Genomic DNA, 17289 nt, shown 5'->3' with positions numbered 1-17289 from the left:
GAATCCCACCAGTTCGTTTTTCCATGATTTTCAGGCCCCTCTGGAATATCAGCCACTCCTCCCAGGCTCGCTGAAGATCATGGAATTCTGGAATGGCTTGGGTTGGAAGCTTAAAGCTCACCCAGGGCCACCTTCCAGCAGGGAATATTTTCCATGTTTTTAATCCCAAATAAAGCCATCCTAAAGCCCAGCCCCACAGCATCCACGAAATCCCATTCCACGGGAAAACAGGGATGGATTTTTCCCGCCAATTCCCAGCCAAGTGAAGACAGGAGAGAAAATCCCAATTCCAAGAGATTTAATAAGAAGGAATTACAGGTGGAAAATCCTTCTGGCACATGGAATTCAGCCAATGTACAGCTCCAGGATGGGTTTCCCAAGGAATATTCCAAGTTTTTTGGGAGATGTTGGACTCAACACAACCCACAAAATACGGAGTCGGTGCTAAAACCACGCGGCGATAAAAAATATGGCACAAGGAACACCCAAAAACCGCTCGAATCCTAAAGATTTCCTTTTGGGAATTCTGGGCTGGACTCAATCCACCCCCAGATCCCACCCCAGCCTCAACAAACACGGGTTTGCTGCAAAATCCACTTGGAAATCCATGGAAAAATGAGGTGCAGGAAGTTCCTTCTCCTCTCACAGTAAACCAGCAGCGATGTGGGGCGGGAAACAACGGGAGAAACTCCAAGAGGATTTTATTCCCAGGAAAGAACTGATGGATATGGAATTATCACTGGATTTTCCAATAAAGTGCATGCCAGGAAAAACTTGGAATAAATTTCACTCCAGTCCTAACTAAGCTGAAGGAATACAAACCTTGCAAACAACACCCTCGACGTGGCTCGGGGCCTTTTTCTCCCAAAATGAGGCTGGATTCCAAAAAAATGGGAAAAATTCCCACGGAATCCGAGGATTTGAAGCTTCACTGTTTAAAAATATTGCACTGGAAGCGTCGGATTTGAAAGCGACACCAAAACCACTTAAATTAAAATCTAAAAAATAACTAAAAAAAAAAAATATTGACCAACAGCTCCTTGGAGCTAAAAGAGCTGGAAAAGGCAGGGATTGATGAAATGGGAATTTTCCCCATGGAATATCAAAAATTGAGGAGGGGAATCCCTGCTCTCAACAGAGCCAAGTGTAAACTTCAGACGTTAATTGAAAATATTCCCTTTTTTTAGGAATTCTGGAAAAGCCTTGAAATGTTTCATCACCACTGAGTGCAAATAAATAAATAATCAGGATCAGCTCCAAAGGATTTTAGGGAAAGAGCTGGAGAGGGAATTCATGGGCTGGAAAGCAGCAAAATGAAGAAGCACATTAATGAATGAATTAATTAATGAATTAATTAAGTCAGGTTTTGTCACATCCCTTCCTATTTACGGGGTTTGGCAGTGGAGAATCCATGAGTTCTGCTTCATCCCAATTGGAAATTTGGATCTTTCCACCCAAAAATAGCTTCCAAACCTCATCCAAGCTCCAATCATCTGTGATCCAAGATCCAATCATCATCCAAAATCCAAACGTGATCCAAGGTCCAACCCTCATCCAAGATCCAACTGTCATTCAACATCCAAACCTCATCCAAGATCCAAACCTCATCCAAGATCCAAACCTCATCCAAAATCCAAACCTCATCCAAAATCCAAACCTCATCCAAAATCCAAACCTCATCCAAGATCCAAATGCTGTCAAAGGTCCAAACCTCATCCAAGATCCAACCACCATCCAACATGCAAACCTCATCCAACATCCAAACATTATCCAAGGTCCAACCTTCATCTAAGATCCAACCATCCAAAATCCAATCATTATCCAAGATCCAACCATCATCCAAGATATAAACACTGTCCAAGACCCAAACCTCCTCCAAGATCCAACCATCATCCAAAATCCAAACGTGATCCAATGCCCTAATTTAAGATCCAATCATCCAAAATCCAAACACTGTCCAAGATCCAACCATCATCCAAGATCCAGCCCTCATCCAAGATCCAAACACTGTCCAAGATCCAACCATCATCCAGGATCCAGCCCTCATCCAGGATCCAGCCCTCATCCAGGATCCAGCCCTCATCCAGGATCCAGCCCTCATCCAGGATCCAGCCCTCATCCAGGATCCAGCCCTCATCCAAGATCCAGCCCTCATCCAAGACCCAACCCTCACCCAAGATCCAAATACTGTCCAAGATCCAGCCCTCATCCAAGATCCAGCCCTCATCCAAGATCCAACCATCATCCAAGATCCAACCATCATCCAAGATCCAACCCTCATCCAAGATCCAACCCTCATCCAAGATCCAACCCTCATCCAAGTCCAGGAACCGCTCCAATCCTCTCAGGAACTCACTCCCAGCAGCGCCATTTTCCAAACCTCATCCCAAACCCCTCCCAAAGTGTCTCTGGAAAAATCAGTCCTGACCATCCCGGCCCCCCCCGCTCCTGCTCTCCGCGGCGTCGCCGTTCCCGGCGGGAAGCTACGTCAGCTTCCTCATCCTGCGGGTGTGCCGGTCGATGGTGAGCGTGGCGCGATCCACGGAGCTGCCGATGGAGTCCAGGGCCTCGTCCTGCCGCTCCAGCTCCGCCTCCGTCTCCAGGGCCAGGCCCTTCAGCTTCCTCAGGATCTGCTCCAGGGAAACACGGAGAGCTCGCGGTGAGGGCTTGGGAGCAATGGGAAAATTCATGGACTGACATCCCAGAATCCGGGGGCTTGGGAGCAATGGGATAATTCATGGACTGACATCCCAGAATCCGGGGGCTTGGGAGCAATGGGATAATTCATGGACTGACATCCCAGAATCCGGGGGCTTGGGAGCAATGGGAAAATTCATGGACTGACATCCCAGAATTCCAGAATTTGGGTGGGAAGGGACCTTAAGAATCATCCACTTCCAAGCATGGACACCTCCCACCATCCCACGTGGATCCTTGGACATTCCAGGGATCCAGGGGCAGCCACAGCTGCTCAGGGAATTCCATCCCAGCCCCTCCCCACCCTCCCAGCCAGGAATTCCCAACATCCCATCCATCCCTGCCCTCTGGCAGGATATTTTTCCCATTAGAAAAAAATAATTTATTTCATTTTCCCACTAGAAAATGAAATAAATTAAAATCAAATAAAATCAAAGAAATAAAGTTTAAAAGAAGGAATAAAATAAAATATTAAATTAAAAAATAATATTACACTAATAAAATAAAAATTAATTAATTTAAAAGGAATCAATTAAAAAATTAAAAACAATTATATTTTAAAAAATAAAATAACATAAAACAACATAAAAAACATAAATTGAAAACAAAAATGAAAATATAATAAAACAAAAATTAAAATATAAATATATTAAATGAAATAACATTAAATAAGTTTTTAATAATTTTTAAAAATTTAAAAAATTAAATTAAATAAAACCAAAATAAATTCCTGTAAAATACCATAAAATATCATCCAATAAAATAGCTGGAAAACTTCAGGCAAATGAATTAGCAAAGAATTCAGAAAAAATAAGAACTCAGAGGGGAAAAAAATAAAGAGGCCCCTCGGCTTGGGAAGGACCTTGGGACACTGAGCACATCCAGAGGGACAGCGAGGCTGGAGAGGGGCTGGGAACACAAACCCTGAGAGGAGCCCCTGAGGGAGCTGGGGGTGCTCAGCCTGGAGAAAAGGAGACTCAGGGGTGCCCCCATCACTCTCACAGCTCCTGAGAGGTGCCTGTGCTCAGCTGGGGCTGGGCTCTGTCTGCAGCAGCACTGACACAGCCAGAGCTCACAGCCTCCAGCTGCACCCAGGGAAATACAGGTTGGTGTGCAAACCCAGGGCACTGGGAATATTTCTGTGCCTGCTCTGGGGTGCCCTGACCCCCAGGGCAGCACTGACTCTGACCCTCACTCATGGAGAAAGTTTCCCAGACTCCAAGACAGACTGGAACCCACACAAGTGTGAAATAGATGATAGAGAGCAGTGCAGGTGTGTCACTGGGTGAGAAATTGAGGGTTTGGGGTTTTTAGGATGTTGTGGATGGAAGCAAGATGGAGGGCACAGGGTGTCATCCTGGATTTCTTCTTCAGCCTCCTTCTTCCTCCTTCTCCATGGGTTTGGGTGGCATTTTGTAATTGGGCAGACAAGTCTGCACTGGGGGCTCTGTGGGATCAGTTATGGGGTTAAAAGGGAAAATAATCCAGGTGTCAGCTCTTCATTGGATAGTTCAGTCTGAAAAGCCCTTGGAACAAGAGATTGTGGCCATTTTGTGCCTTCTGATGAAAAGCTGCTGAACTCCCAGCAGTGAGACTGTGTTACTGATAAGAAATAATAAACACCTGAGTGTGAACATGAACTGCTGTCTCAGTGCCTTCAGTCCTGACCCAGAGAAACCCACAGCTGGAACCACCACAGGTTGAATGTCAGGAGAAAGTTTTCCATGGAAAGAGTGATAAAGTTCTGGAATGGCTGCCCGGGGAGGTGGTGCAGTCCCCATCCCTGGGTGTGTTTGACAAAGCCTGGATGTGGCACTGGGTGCCAGGGTTGAGTTGAGCTGTTGGAGCTGGGTTGGACTCAATGACCTTGAAGGTCTCTTCCAACCTGGTCATTCTGGGAATTCTGGGGAATTCCATCCCCATTTTTACCTGTCGGAGCTCCTTGGCTTCCTCCTGGGATATTTTCTGCAGCTGCACCTGCTCCCTGTCCGTCCCCTCGGCGCTTCCCGTCGGCGATCCCGGATTCACCGCGCCTCCCAGGAACCCCGTGGCTGCCAGAGAAATTCCACATTAAGGAAAAGTTCCTGCCTGGAAAGGAGGGGAAGCTTCAGGAATTCCCAGAGAAGCTGGGGAATCCCTGGGAGTGTCCAAGGGTAGCTCAAGATAACGGAATTGCTGCTCATGGAACGCTTCAGGATCATTCTGGAATTCTGGGATCAAAGGGGTTGGGCTGTGCTTTGCTCCATGGGAATTTGGGAGGAATCAGGATCCAATTCTTCCCATTAAATTCTGCTTTTCTGGGAATATTCAAACTGAATTCCTTACAATTTCTCTTTATTTTTCTCTTTTTAATTTTCTCTTCATTTTTTCTCTTTTATTTTATTTTGTCTTCATCTTATTTCATTTATGTTTTGTTATCTTCATTTTTGTTTTATTTTTATGTCACTTATGTTCTATTATGTTATTTTCTTTTCTAAATCATGATTCTTTAAAATTTCATTTCTTATTTAGGGAATCTTTGGAAAACAGGATCATTTGGAATGAGGGGATTCATGGGAATTCTCAGTTGTTTTTTGGGATAAAATTGGATCAGAGCTGTTCCAAAATTTCAATGTTTATCCCCAAAAAAAAACCACTAGGAGAAGTGTAAAACAGCTAAAAAAATTCCATAATAATAATAATAATAACAATAATAATAATAATAGCAGTGCTGCTGTTGTTGTGCCAATGACAATAATAATAAATTCATACATAATTAATAATATTTTTCAAATGAAAATAGCCAGTAAGTATTTGATAAAAATAATTCCCTAAATTCCTTTTCCACATGGAATCAAGCCAAAATGGACTTTTTTGGGAATTTCTATAAATTTAGGCATTAACTGAAGGCAGGATTGGTGTAAACAAAAGATCCAGGTGGGATTGTGGCAGTTTTGAGGGAAAATCCAGAATTTTCCCAGAGATTTCCATGCCCTGCAGGGATTTTTATCCCAAAAATCCTTGGATTAATTTCCTATTGGAAAACACAGGGAGGGGAACAGAAAAAACTATTTTTTCCCATCGCGATTTGAGAAAAAGGGAAAAAATTAGAAAAAAAAAAGGAAAAAAAATCAGTTTTCCATGGAAAAATCCCAAAGGATCAGACACAGTCCATGAGTGCCACCTTGTGACGGAATGGGAACGGCGACAAATCCCAGGAAAACACAGAAAAACCTGATGGAAAATCAGGATTTCCATCAGCTCCCCTCTGCTTCCCAAGCTTTTCTAAATTAGCCAGGGAAGGAGAACCAAATCCAGCGGGAAAACCTCTGGAAAAGGGCTGGAAATCCAATTTCCTGGAATTGCATCAGGAACTGGGAATTCTTTGGGATAACAGGAAATTCCAGAGGCCAAAATTTACTTCCTTAAAAATCCAGCAGCTTTTCTGAGCTGGGATATTCCTCAAAACCAGGACATCCCTTCCCTGCTGGAATTCCAACCAGAAATTGGTGGATCTATGAATTTATCCCAATTTTCCAGTTGTTTTTGGCACTGGATCCATCTTTTCTTTGCTCCTTTGGGATTAAAAATTAGGAAAAGGATTCAGGGATGTTGGGAGGAATAAATTTCAAGCTGTTGAAAATTCCCACGGTTGGGCTAAAAAACCCCATCCTGGAATTTTAGGATTAATAGTAGGGAATGTCAATTTTCTCATTGGGAATTTTCAGTCTCCAAAGTTCTTAAAATGATTCCAGAATCTCTGGAATTCCCAAACCTGTCTAATATCAAAATCCTGGGATTTGAATAGGGGAAAATCAGGTTTACCCCAAGTTCTAATTCAGGATTCCTGGGTATTTGGGGAAAGTGCTCAGGATTTAAAGGAATTAAATGTTTAATATAAATATTGGATATGGGATATTGGAAATGGGATATGGGAAATGGGATATGGGACACTGGACATGGGATATGTGATGTGGGATATTGGATATGGGATATTAATTATTGGATATGGGATACTGGCTAATAAATACTGGGTATTAATTATTGCATATTAATCTTTGGGTATTGGATATTAAATACTGGATATGGGATATTAGATACTGGCTATTGGATATAGAACATGGAATATCCATTATTAAATGCTGGATACCAGATATGAAACATTGGATATGGGATATTAAACATGGGATACTGAATATTGAATGTTGGATATGGGATATTGGATATTAAACACTGGATATGGGAAACTGGATATTGAATACTGACTACTGGATATGGGATATTAAATACAGAATACTGGATATGGAATATTAGATATGGAATATTGGCTATAGAACATGGAATATCCATTATTAAATAGTGGATACCAGATATGAAACATTGGATATGGGATATTAAATATGGGATATTGAATATCTCATGTTGGATATGGGATACTGGCTATTGGATATTGAATACTGACTACTGGATATGGGATATTGGATATTAAACACTGGATATAAATTATTGGATATTCATTAATTGGTATTGGATTTTAAATACTGGATATTGGATATGGAATACTGGATATGAGATAATAAATATGCGATACTGAGTATTGAAAGATGGATATGAAATATTGGATGTTAAATATTGGATATTAAATATGGGATACTGAATATCTTATATTGGATATGGGATATGGAATACTGGCTATTGGATATGGAATACTGGCTATTGGATATGGGATACTGGATATTAAACACTGGGTATTAATTATTGGATATTCATTAATTGGTATGGGATATTAAATACTGGATATTGGATATGGAATACTGGATATGGGATATTAAATATGGGATACTGAATAGTAAATGTTGGATATGGAATACTGGATGTTAAATATTGGATGTGGGAAATGTGATACTGGCTATTAGAGATTGAATATTGACTACTGAGTATGGGCTATTGGATATTAAATACTGGATATTGATTATTGGATATTAATGATTGGGTATTGGATATTAAACACTGGCTATTGGATATGGAATACTGGGTATTAAACACTGGATAGAGAATATGGAATATCCGTTATTAAATAGTGGATAAGCAGATATGAAATATTGGATATGGGATACTGGATATAGGATACTGAATGCTGACAACTGGATATGGGATATTGGATATTAAATATTGGGTATTAATTATAGGATATTAATTATTGGATATTGGATAGCAATTACTGGGTGTTAATTATTGGCTACTGAATTTTGGATATTCCCTTCCAGCTGGGAATTAACTCCAGGAAAAGCAGCAGCAGCAGTGCCAAAGGCTCTGAAGACCCCTGGAGTTTATTCCTGGAATTTCTCCTCACCATGGACTTACTGCAGGGCCAATTCGCCTCTGGAATATTCCTTGGAAAACCTTTGGAGTCTGGAACCCCCTGGCACCCACCTGCCTGCCAGATGGATGTTCCCAAATCCATCTGATACTAAACATGGGATCCTGGATATTAAACACTGGATATTGGATATTAGATAAGGGATACTGGATATTAAACACTGGATATTGGATATTAGATAAGGGATACTGGATATTAAACACTGGATATTGGATATTAGATAAGGGATACTGGATATTAATTATTGGGCATTGGATAGCAATTACTGGGTGTTAATTATTGGCTATTGAATGTTCCCTTCCAGCTGGGAATTAACTCCAGGAAAAGCAGCAGCAGTGCCAAAGGCTCTGAAGCCACCTGGAGTTTATTCCTGGAATTTATCATGGACTCACTCACCTGGCCTCTGGAATATTCCTTGGAACAACCTTTGGAGCCTGGAACCCCCTGGCACCCACCTGCCTGCCAGATGGACGTCCCCAAATCCGCCTGAGGGGACTTCCTGGCTCCAGCAAATCCGAGGGCATCCTCCAGGAACTGGATTTTCTTGCTGAACTGCATCTCCAGGATGGGGATGGCCTCGGGCATGCGCGCGGCCAGGAGCCGGAAGGAGGTGTCGGGCTTGCCGATGAACCTCTGCCGGACGCTGATCTCGTAGGGAGTGTGCACCCAGATGTCATCCACGTCCCGGGCCTCGAAGCGGTGCAGGAGCTGGGAATTGCAATCCTTGATCTCCAGGCCCGAGGGAAGCACCGTGAGCTTGCCGGGTTTGGCGCTGGAATCTGTCCTGTGGGTGATGATCACCGGGATCCGCAGCAGAATTCCCTCCTGGCTTCTGGCATCCGGAGCCGCAGGGCTTTCCTTGGGCTTCGCTTCCATGGGGGTTTTCCAGAGTTTGGTGCTGAAGGGCCACCAGGAGGGAGATTCCAGCTCGGTCAACAGCCTGGAAGAAGGAAGGGAGAGCTGGGAGAGGGAAAAGCTCTGGATATTCCAGCAGCTCCAAGAAAATCCCTACAGACACGGGAATTCCTTAATCCCGCCTCAAACGCATCCACAACTTCCCAGGATGCGGGCGGTTCAAACCCCACCTTTCTCCTCAAAATCCACTGGAAAAACTCCCAGAATCCCAGCTGGGAGGGAAGGAATGCAAGTAGATTTTTCCAGGCCCATTTCCACGTGTCTGCTCCCCAGTATTCCCACTCCTGCCCATCCATCAGCACTTCCAAGGCCTTTTCCTGCTCATTTTCCTTCACCCCTCAGCCTGATGCCACATTTTCCTTTGCTCCACACCCAATTTCCCAGATAAAACACTAAAAATTCCAACTTGAGGCTCCAAAATCCAGCAGGAACTTCCCAGAAGTGTCCAGACCCCACCTTTCCATCAGTGCTGGTGCAGCTCCCCAAGGAAAACATTCCCAGCAAACAGGGAAGAGAGCCAGGGCTGGAATTGTTCAGGTTCAGCTCCCGCTCCCAGGACAAAGAAAATATTCCAGGTTTTCTCAAATGAAAACCAACAATAACCATCCCTAAAATCCCAATTTAATTCCGTTTTCATTCCCTGTTTTAAATCCATTAAAACCTTGGGATACTCCCAGGAATTCCCTGCTCCATAAATTCAAAAAAAACAGGGAAGAACCCTCTGGAATTCCCTCCTGCAGCTCCAAGCTGGGTAATGTTTAGCCACCCCTGAACCCGTGGAATTCCAAGTACCTTCCCATACTCCGAGTCCTTTCCCATTCCTTTCCTCTCCTTGTGCTCCACAGCTGCCTTCCCCTCACTCCTGCTGGAATTTTATCCAGAGGCTTCCAAGATAAGGAAACACTCGGCACAAACATTCCCTGGAGCCCTGGCTGTTCCCTGGGTGCTGGAATATTGGATATTCCAATCCTGCCACGAGCTCCCCCAAAATTCCCAATTCTGCCTTCTTGCCTTCTTTCCCATTCAATCCAAAGGGTTTTAAAGGCTTGGGGACATTCCTGGAAAATCAAAGGAAAGGATTGCCAGGGAAGCTGTGGGAGGGAAAAGGGAGGGAAGAAAAGAGAGTGGGAAATAAAAATGGCAGGAAGGGAAAAAAACAGAGGGAAACAAAAATGGTGAGGGAAAAAGTCATGAGGGGAAAATGGCGGGAAAAAGAGTGGGAAGGGGAAAAGGTGGGAAGGGGAAGAGGCGGGAAAGAAGCCGGCACAGCTCCAGATTCCCCAGGAATGGCAGCAGGGATTGGCACTGCCAACACTGCTCAGCTCCACTGATCCCAATTTTATCCCTATGGAGCAGAGCAGAGCTGAATTCCCAACACTCCCTGAGCCCACGGGCACAAAAGGCTTGGACTGGAAGGGATCCTAAGGATGATCCCATTCCATGGGCAGGGAATTCCCACTGTCCCAGGGTGATCCAGCTTGGCCTTGGGCACTGCCAGAGATCCAGGAACAGCCACAGCTGCTCTGGGAATTCCATCCCAGCCAGGAATTCCCAATTCCCAATCTCCCATCCATCCCTGCCCTCTGGCAGTGGGAGCCATTCCCTGGGTCCTGTCCCTCCATCCCTTGTCCCCAGTCCCTCTCCAGCTCTCCTGGAGCCCCTTCAGGCCCTGGCAGGGCTCTGAGCTTTTCCTGGATTTTTCCCTCTTCCAGGTGAGCATTCCCAACTCCCACAGTCCTTCCTCATGGAGCTGCTCCATCCTTCCAATGAAAAATCCAGTTTCATTTCCCGAAGCCCTCCCCCAGAAACTCCAGGCCCACCAAACCATTCCCAGCTCCGGGAAGGTTCCCATTCCGAACCTGTCGGCCACATCCATGTCCCCCTCGATCTTGTGGAGTCCCCTCATGATGTTGTCGAACTGTTCCCCCTGGGAATGCAGCACCTTGGCCGTGTCCTCCAGGCGTTTCTGGGATCCCTCCAACATTCCCGTCAATTCCTTGCCCTTGCTGGACTCCAAGGCCGCTCCCGCTCCGCCCTCCTGGCTGGACACCAGCTGCTCCCTCCAGAAATGCTCCAGGATGTTGAACACCACATTCCTGTTGGGATGCAGGGAGCTGAACCAGTGCTTGGTGCCCTTCTCCAGGACGGTGAGGGAGCTGAAGATCAAGTGGGAAGATTCCTTCTTGATCTCGCTGATCCCGGACAGATGGAAATCCACCAGGAGCTCTCCCGTTTTGTCAGCCGTGAATCTGATGGAGGTGGGAGTCAGGGAGAGCTTCCCAGGGATCCATTGCTTGCTGGTGTCCAGGTAGTAGGAGCAAGGCCAGGAATGGATCCGGATGTCCTCGTTCATCAGCTCGCCCTTCCCAGCCTCCTCTCCCAGGGAAACGCTCTCCAATCCAGCAGGAGACCCTACAATCCAAGGGGGAAAAGCAGGAATCCTGAATAACACCACATGAACTAACCCTGGCTCTTTTCTGCCGGATAGCCAAGGAATTCGGGAAGCGTTTCTAACCACAGGAATATTCGCTCTGGAAAAGTCCATCATGCACTTTCCCAAGAATTCCATCCATATCTTGGAATACTCCCTCCCCTGCTCATCCTCAGCTTCCCACAGACCAACAAGTACTGGAAAATCCCAGGTATCCCAAAATTCCAGATTTCCTCTGGAAAAGCCCATCAGCATCACTGGCCATGCATTTTCCCAAGAATTCCATTCATATTCTGGAATATTCCCTCCCCTGCTCATCCTCAGATTCCCATAGATCAACAGGCACTGAGGAAAATCCCAGATATCCCAAAAATCCCAGATATCCCAAAATTCCAGATATCCTCTGGAAAAGCCCATCAACATCACCAGCCACCCCATTTTCCCAGTATTTTCACTCATATCCTGGGATATTCCCATTCCCAGCTCATCCTCAGCTTCCCACAGACCAACAGGTACTGAGGAAAATCCCAGGTATCCCAAAATTCCAGATTTCTTCTGGAAAAGCCCATCAGCATCACCAGCCACGCACTTTCCCACAAATTCCACTCGTATCCTGGGATATTCCCATCCCCAGCTCATCTCAGCTTCCCACAGAACAAGTACTAAGGGAAATCCAGGATATCCCAGAATTCCAGATTTTCCCTGGAAAGGGCTGCCAACATCACTGGCCATGCATTTCCCAATAATTCCATCCATATTCTGGAATATTCCCATTCCCAGCTCATCCCAGCTTCCCACAGACCAACAGGTACTGAAGAAAATCCCGGCTATCCCAGAATTCCAGCTCATCAGCTCATCCCTCTTTATAATTTCCTGCTCCCTCCCCCTTCCACTCTGGCATCTCAACATCCAGGCACGTTACACACAATGCAGGAATTCTCCAGGAATTGTCAATATTCCTCATAAATTCCCATGATTTGTCAATATTCCCCAGGAAATCCCAGTATTCTCCACAAATTCCCAGTATTCCCCAAGAAATCCCAGTATTTCCTAGCAATTCCCAGTATTCTCCAGGAAATCCCAATATTCTCCAGGAAATCCCAGTACTCCTCATGAATTCCCAGTATTCCTCACAAATTCCCAGTCTTCTCCACGAAATCGCAGTATTCTCCAGGAGTTCCCACCATTCCCCAGGAAATCCCAGTATTCCTCACAAATTCCCAGTATTCCCCAGCAATTCCCAGTATTCCCCAGCAATTCCCAGTATTCCCCAGCAATTCCCAGTATTCCCCATGATTTGTCAGTATTTCCCAGGAAATCCCAGTATTCTCTAGGAATCCCAGTATTCTCCACAAATTCCCACTGCTCTCCAGGAATTCCCAGGGTTCTCCAGGAAATCCCAATATTCCCCAGCAATTCCCACTATTCTCTGCAAATTCCCAGCATTCCCCAGGAAATCCCAGCATTCTCCAGGAATTCCCAGTATTCCTCACGAATTCCCAGTATTGTCCGTGAATTCCCAGTGTTCTCCAGGAAATCCCAGTATTCCCAAGCAATTCCCAGTATTTTCTGGTATATGTCAATATCCTCCAGGAAATCCCAATATTCTCTGGCAATTCCCAGTATTTTTTGGGAATTCCCAAAATTCCCCAGGAATTCCTTCTGTCCAAACAATCCCAACTTTGGAATGGGCAATTCCACCCCTGGAATAGCTCCTCTCCCCCCTTCCAGAAGTTTCTTGGAGCCAAGGGTTGGAATTTTCCTGGAATATCTTCCTCATGGCTGTGGTTTCCAGCACCAAGGCCTGCTCCCATCCCATAATAAACTTGGGAATGCTGATGACATCACTGGGATTGCACAGCTCCATGATCCATCATCTTCTCCAGGGCTTTGGTAGTCCATGGGATCATGGATTCCTTCCAGGAGCTCTGGAATTCTGCTGTGCCATTCATGAGATTCCCACTAATGACCCCCCCTTAATTCCAGCCCAATCCTCTCCCTCCAAGGAAAGGTGAGGAATTCTCAGGAAAACAAAAGAATTCCTTCAGGAATGCTGAATTCCTGATCCCACCCTGAGACCCGCCAGGGATTCCAGGCTGCTCCATCATTAATTCCTTAAAAAGTCCAGTCCAGAGATTTTGAATTATTATTTTTAATAAATAATTTTAAGTTCAATAATTTTAATTAGTTTCTTAATTAGATGCACTCAAAACTCCAGTGTAATTAAGATTAAGATTATTCCGTGCTATATCCCAAAAAATCCTTTATTTGGTTTCCATCCCTTATTTCCATGGATTTTTGAGAACTTTTTTTCCATTATTTATTTTAGAGATGAAATGGGGAAAAAAAAATCAGCCAAAAACTGACAAAAAAATTGGAATATATTGGGAAAATTCTCCCCCTCTATTGATCCAATAAATCCACAACCCTGGAGAAAACTGTGGGAAAAGAGGGAGCAAAATCCCAGGAAAACCTGATTTCATGGAGTGGTTACAGCCAAGTTTTCAGCATGGAAAAAATCCCAAAGGAAAATTCAACTGCAGCTGTTCCAACAGGAAAATCTCTTAAAAAAAAAAATCAAAGATTTCTATTTAATAAATTAAAATGAGCTCTTCCTGAGCCTTATCTCAAGTTTTTTTACCTGGATTTGGATTCATGGAAATCTCAGGGAGGAATTTTTTCCCAAGTTTTCACCAAGGAAAAAATTCCAAAGGAAAATTCAACTCAGGCCATTCCCAAAATGAAATTTCCTTTAAAAAAATCAAGGATTTATATCTAATTATAAATTAAAATAAGCTCTTCCTGAGTTTTATCCCAAGTTTCCTACCTGGATTTGGATCCATGGAATACTCAGGAATTTTTCCCCAAGTTTTCACCACAGAAAAAAATTCAACTGAGGCCGTTCCCAAAATGAAAATTCCTTGAAAAAACCCAGGATTTATATCTAATTAGAAATTAAAAGAGGCTTTTCCTGAGCCTCATCCCAAGTTTCTTACCTGGATTTGGATCCGTGGAATTCTCCAGGAGCATTTTCCCCCTCAGGGAGGAATTTTTCCCTTCAGATTTTTTTTTCTCTTCCAAGTTTTGAAAACAAACTTGGAACTGAAGGAGAACAGAGGAGAGGCTGTTCCCAAAAGGAGAATTCCTGCTGAAATCCAGGATTGCTCCAGAGGGAGGAAGGGATCCAGGCCTGGCAGCGCTGGCACTCCGGGGTTTGTCCCGGGCTCTGTCCCTGCTCCTGAGTCACAGGGAAATCCAGCTGGGAATGAAACCCTGCTTCATTCCAAGGGAAATCCAGCTGGGAATGAAACCCTGCTTTATCCCAAGGAAAATCCAGCTGGGATTAAAATCCCTTTTTTTTTTCCCAAGAAAAAATCCAATTGAGAATTAAATCCTATTTTTTTTCTTTTTCCCAAGGAAAAATCCAGTTGGGAATGAAATCCTTTTTTCCCAAGGAAAAATCCAGCTGAGAATTAAATCCTGTTTTTCATTCCAAGGGAAACTCCAGCTAAGATTTAAATCCTTTCTTTTTTTTTCCCAAGGAAAAAAACTCCAGCTGGGATCAAAACCCTTTTTTTTTTTCCCCCCAAAAAAATCCAAATGAGAATTAAATCCTTTTATTTTTTCTTTTTTCCAATGAAAGATCCAGCTGGGAATTAAAACGTTTTTTTTCCCCAGGGAAAAATCCAGTTGGGAATGAAGCCCCTTTTTTTTTTTGCCAATTAAAGGATATTTTCATTAGCCACAGATGAGGAAAATTCTTCTCTCTCTCTCGGAGAAGAAATTTAAATTTCCAATTTAAGACCAAAGGATTTTTTTCCCCAACATTAAAGCAAGGAAATGGTCGGAATTCTTGGAAAACCAAGAATTCTCCTGGATTTCAGGAGGAGAATCAGGGAATGGTTTGGGGAGGGATCTCAAGGATCATCCAGCTCCAGCTGCCATGGGAACAGCTTGCACCATCCCAAATATTCCACAAGAAATTCCATTGCTTCCCAAAACATTCCCCACCATTGGTTCCCAGATCAGATCTGGACTCTCCCATTACCCACACTTTTTTTAGGGAATAATTGGATTTTTGGCCACATCTGCCCCAAAATCCTGGAATTCCAACCACAGCAACCCCTGGATTCATAACAGGGAGATGTGGATTTGACATCCATGGAAAAACTGGGATGGGTGGGAAAATAAAACAACAAAAAAAATCAAATTGCTTCTGAATCCTTTGGAAATTCAGGAACAGGTTTGGGAACTTGGGAATGCCCCAATCCTTCATCCAGGAGACACCTGAGGGATTCCACAAGAAATTCCTTCAGCTTCTTCCCAAATGTTCCCTCACAATTTGTTCCCAGATCAGTCTTTCCCTATGGAGACTCCTGCATTATCCACACTCTTTTTTTAGGGAATTATTGGATTTTTGGCCACATCTGGCCCAAAATCCTGGAATTCCATGCCCAGCAAGGCTGGCTCAGCAGCAGGGAGATGAGGATTTGGCGCCCAACAGTGTCACAGGGATTTTGCAGGAATTATTTCCTTGAACATCACCCACTGGGTGCTCCCACGAAAAGGAGCTGATTCACCTCTGGTGAGATCACCCAATTAACCAGGAGCGTTACTAATTAGTTAATTAAGGGGAAGAGCTGGCACCATCCCTGGGTGATGCTCCCATCACCATTTCATTCCCAGGGATTTTTGGGAATGATGGCCAGAACATTCCTGTACTTTGTATCGTTTATTTCCCGTCCTCCTGCCCGGCCCCAGCTCCACCTCCAGCCCCTCCCGCCCCATCTGGAGCGCTCCCGGTCCGGCACCACCGCGGCCACGGCCCGGAGCCCTCGAATGACAGTTTGTGACCCCCCAGCCCCAATTTCAACCCCGAGCTTCTCCCACCCCATTTCGAGTCTCCCCAGCCCCATCCAGGCTCTCGGTCCCAGTCCAAGACCACCCGACCATGGAGTGGAGCGCCCCCAAGCCCCAATTTGTGACTCCCCCAACCCCATTTCCAACCCCTCTCCACCTCCAGCTCCTCCCGCCCCATTTGGAGTCCCTCCAGCCCCATCCGGACACTCCCGATCCAAGACCATTCGACCATGGAGTGGAGCCTGCCCAGGCCCCAATTTGTGACCCCCCCCAAACCCATTTCCAACCCCTCTCCACCTCCAGCTTCTCCCGCTGCATTTTGAGTCTCCCCAGGCCCATCCAAGCTCTCGGTCCCGGTCCAAGACCACAGCGACCGTGAATCTGAACCCCCCCCAAGCCCCAATTTGGGACCCCCCCAGCCCCATTTCCACCTCCAAGCTCCACGTCCAGCCCCTCCCGCCCCATTTCGAGTCCCCCCAGCCCCATCTGGACCCCCCCGGCTCCCAGTCCGACACCACCGCGGCCATGCAACGGAGCCCCCCAAGCCCCAATTTGGGACCCCCAAGCCCCATTTCCATCCCCAAGCTCTACCTCGAGCTCCTCCCACCCCGCTTCGAGTCTCCCCGGGCCCATTTTCAAACCCAAGCTCCACCCCGAGACCCTCCTGCCCCATTTGGGGCCCCTCCGGCGCCATTTCCAGTCCCTTCAGCCCCGTGCGAACCCCCCTGCTCCCGTCCGAGACCACCGTGGCCGTGGATCGGAGCCCCCCACTCCCTGTCCGGAGTCCCCCCAAGCCCCAATTTGTGACCCCCCAGCCCCATTTCCAACACCAAACTCCACGTTCAGCCCCTCCCGCCCCACTGGGAGCCCCCCCAGCCCCATTTGGAGCCCCCCGGGCCCGTCCGAGCCCCCCCGGCTCCCCACGCACCTCCCTCAGTGCGGCACCGGCCCCGCTCCGCGCCTGCGCCTTCCGCGCGCTCTCATTGGCTGAACCACGCGCATCTGAGCGTTTCTATTGGCTGAGCTC

At 45.7% G+C, this 17289-nt stretch overlaps 1 protein-coding gene across 2 annotated transcripts; it reads right to left on the bottom strand.

The window, feature by feature from the left end:
- Positions 1-281: 281 nt before the first annotated feature.
- On the bottom strand, positions 282-17256 carry SNAP47 (synaptosome associated protein 47). Of its 2 annotated transcripts, none has more exons than XM_059838041.1 (5): positions 17191-17256; positions 10831-11383; positions 8512-8996; positions 4627-4748; positions 282-2630 (listed from the first exon to the last, which is right to left on the bottom strand). In XM_059838041.1, the coding sequence occupies exons 2-5, from the start codon at positions 11322-11324 to the stop codon at positions 2484-2486; spliced, it is 1248 nt and encodes a 415-aa protein (XP_059694024.1). In that variant the 5' UTR covers positions 11325-11383; positions 17191-17256; the 3' UTR covers positions 282-2483. The 2 variants fall into 2 exon arrangements, with proteins under 2 accessions (XP_059694024.1, XP_059694019.1); XM_059838036.1 differs by lacking the exon at positions 17191-17256 and adding an exon at positions 14399-16169.
- Between the last annotated feature and the right edge of the window lie 33 nt (positions 17257-17289).

This window comes from Haemorhous mexicanus, chromosome 1 (genome assembly GCF_027477595.1).
Source record: "Haemorhous mexicanus isolate bHaeMex1 chromosome 1, bHaeMex1.pri, whole genome shotgun sequence".
NCBI lineage: Eukaryota > Metazoa > Chordata > Aves > Passeriformes > Fringillidae > Haemorhous > Haemorhous mexicanus.
The sequence above is the reverse complement of the archived record's forward strand: the minus strand, read 5'-3'. Positions and strand labels throughout refer to the sequence as shown.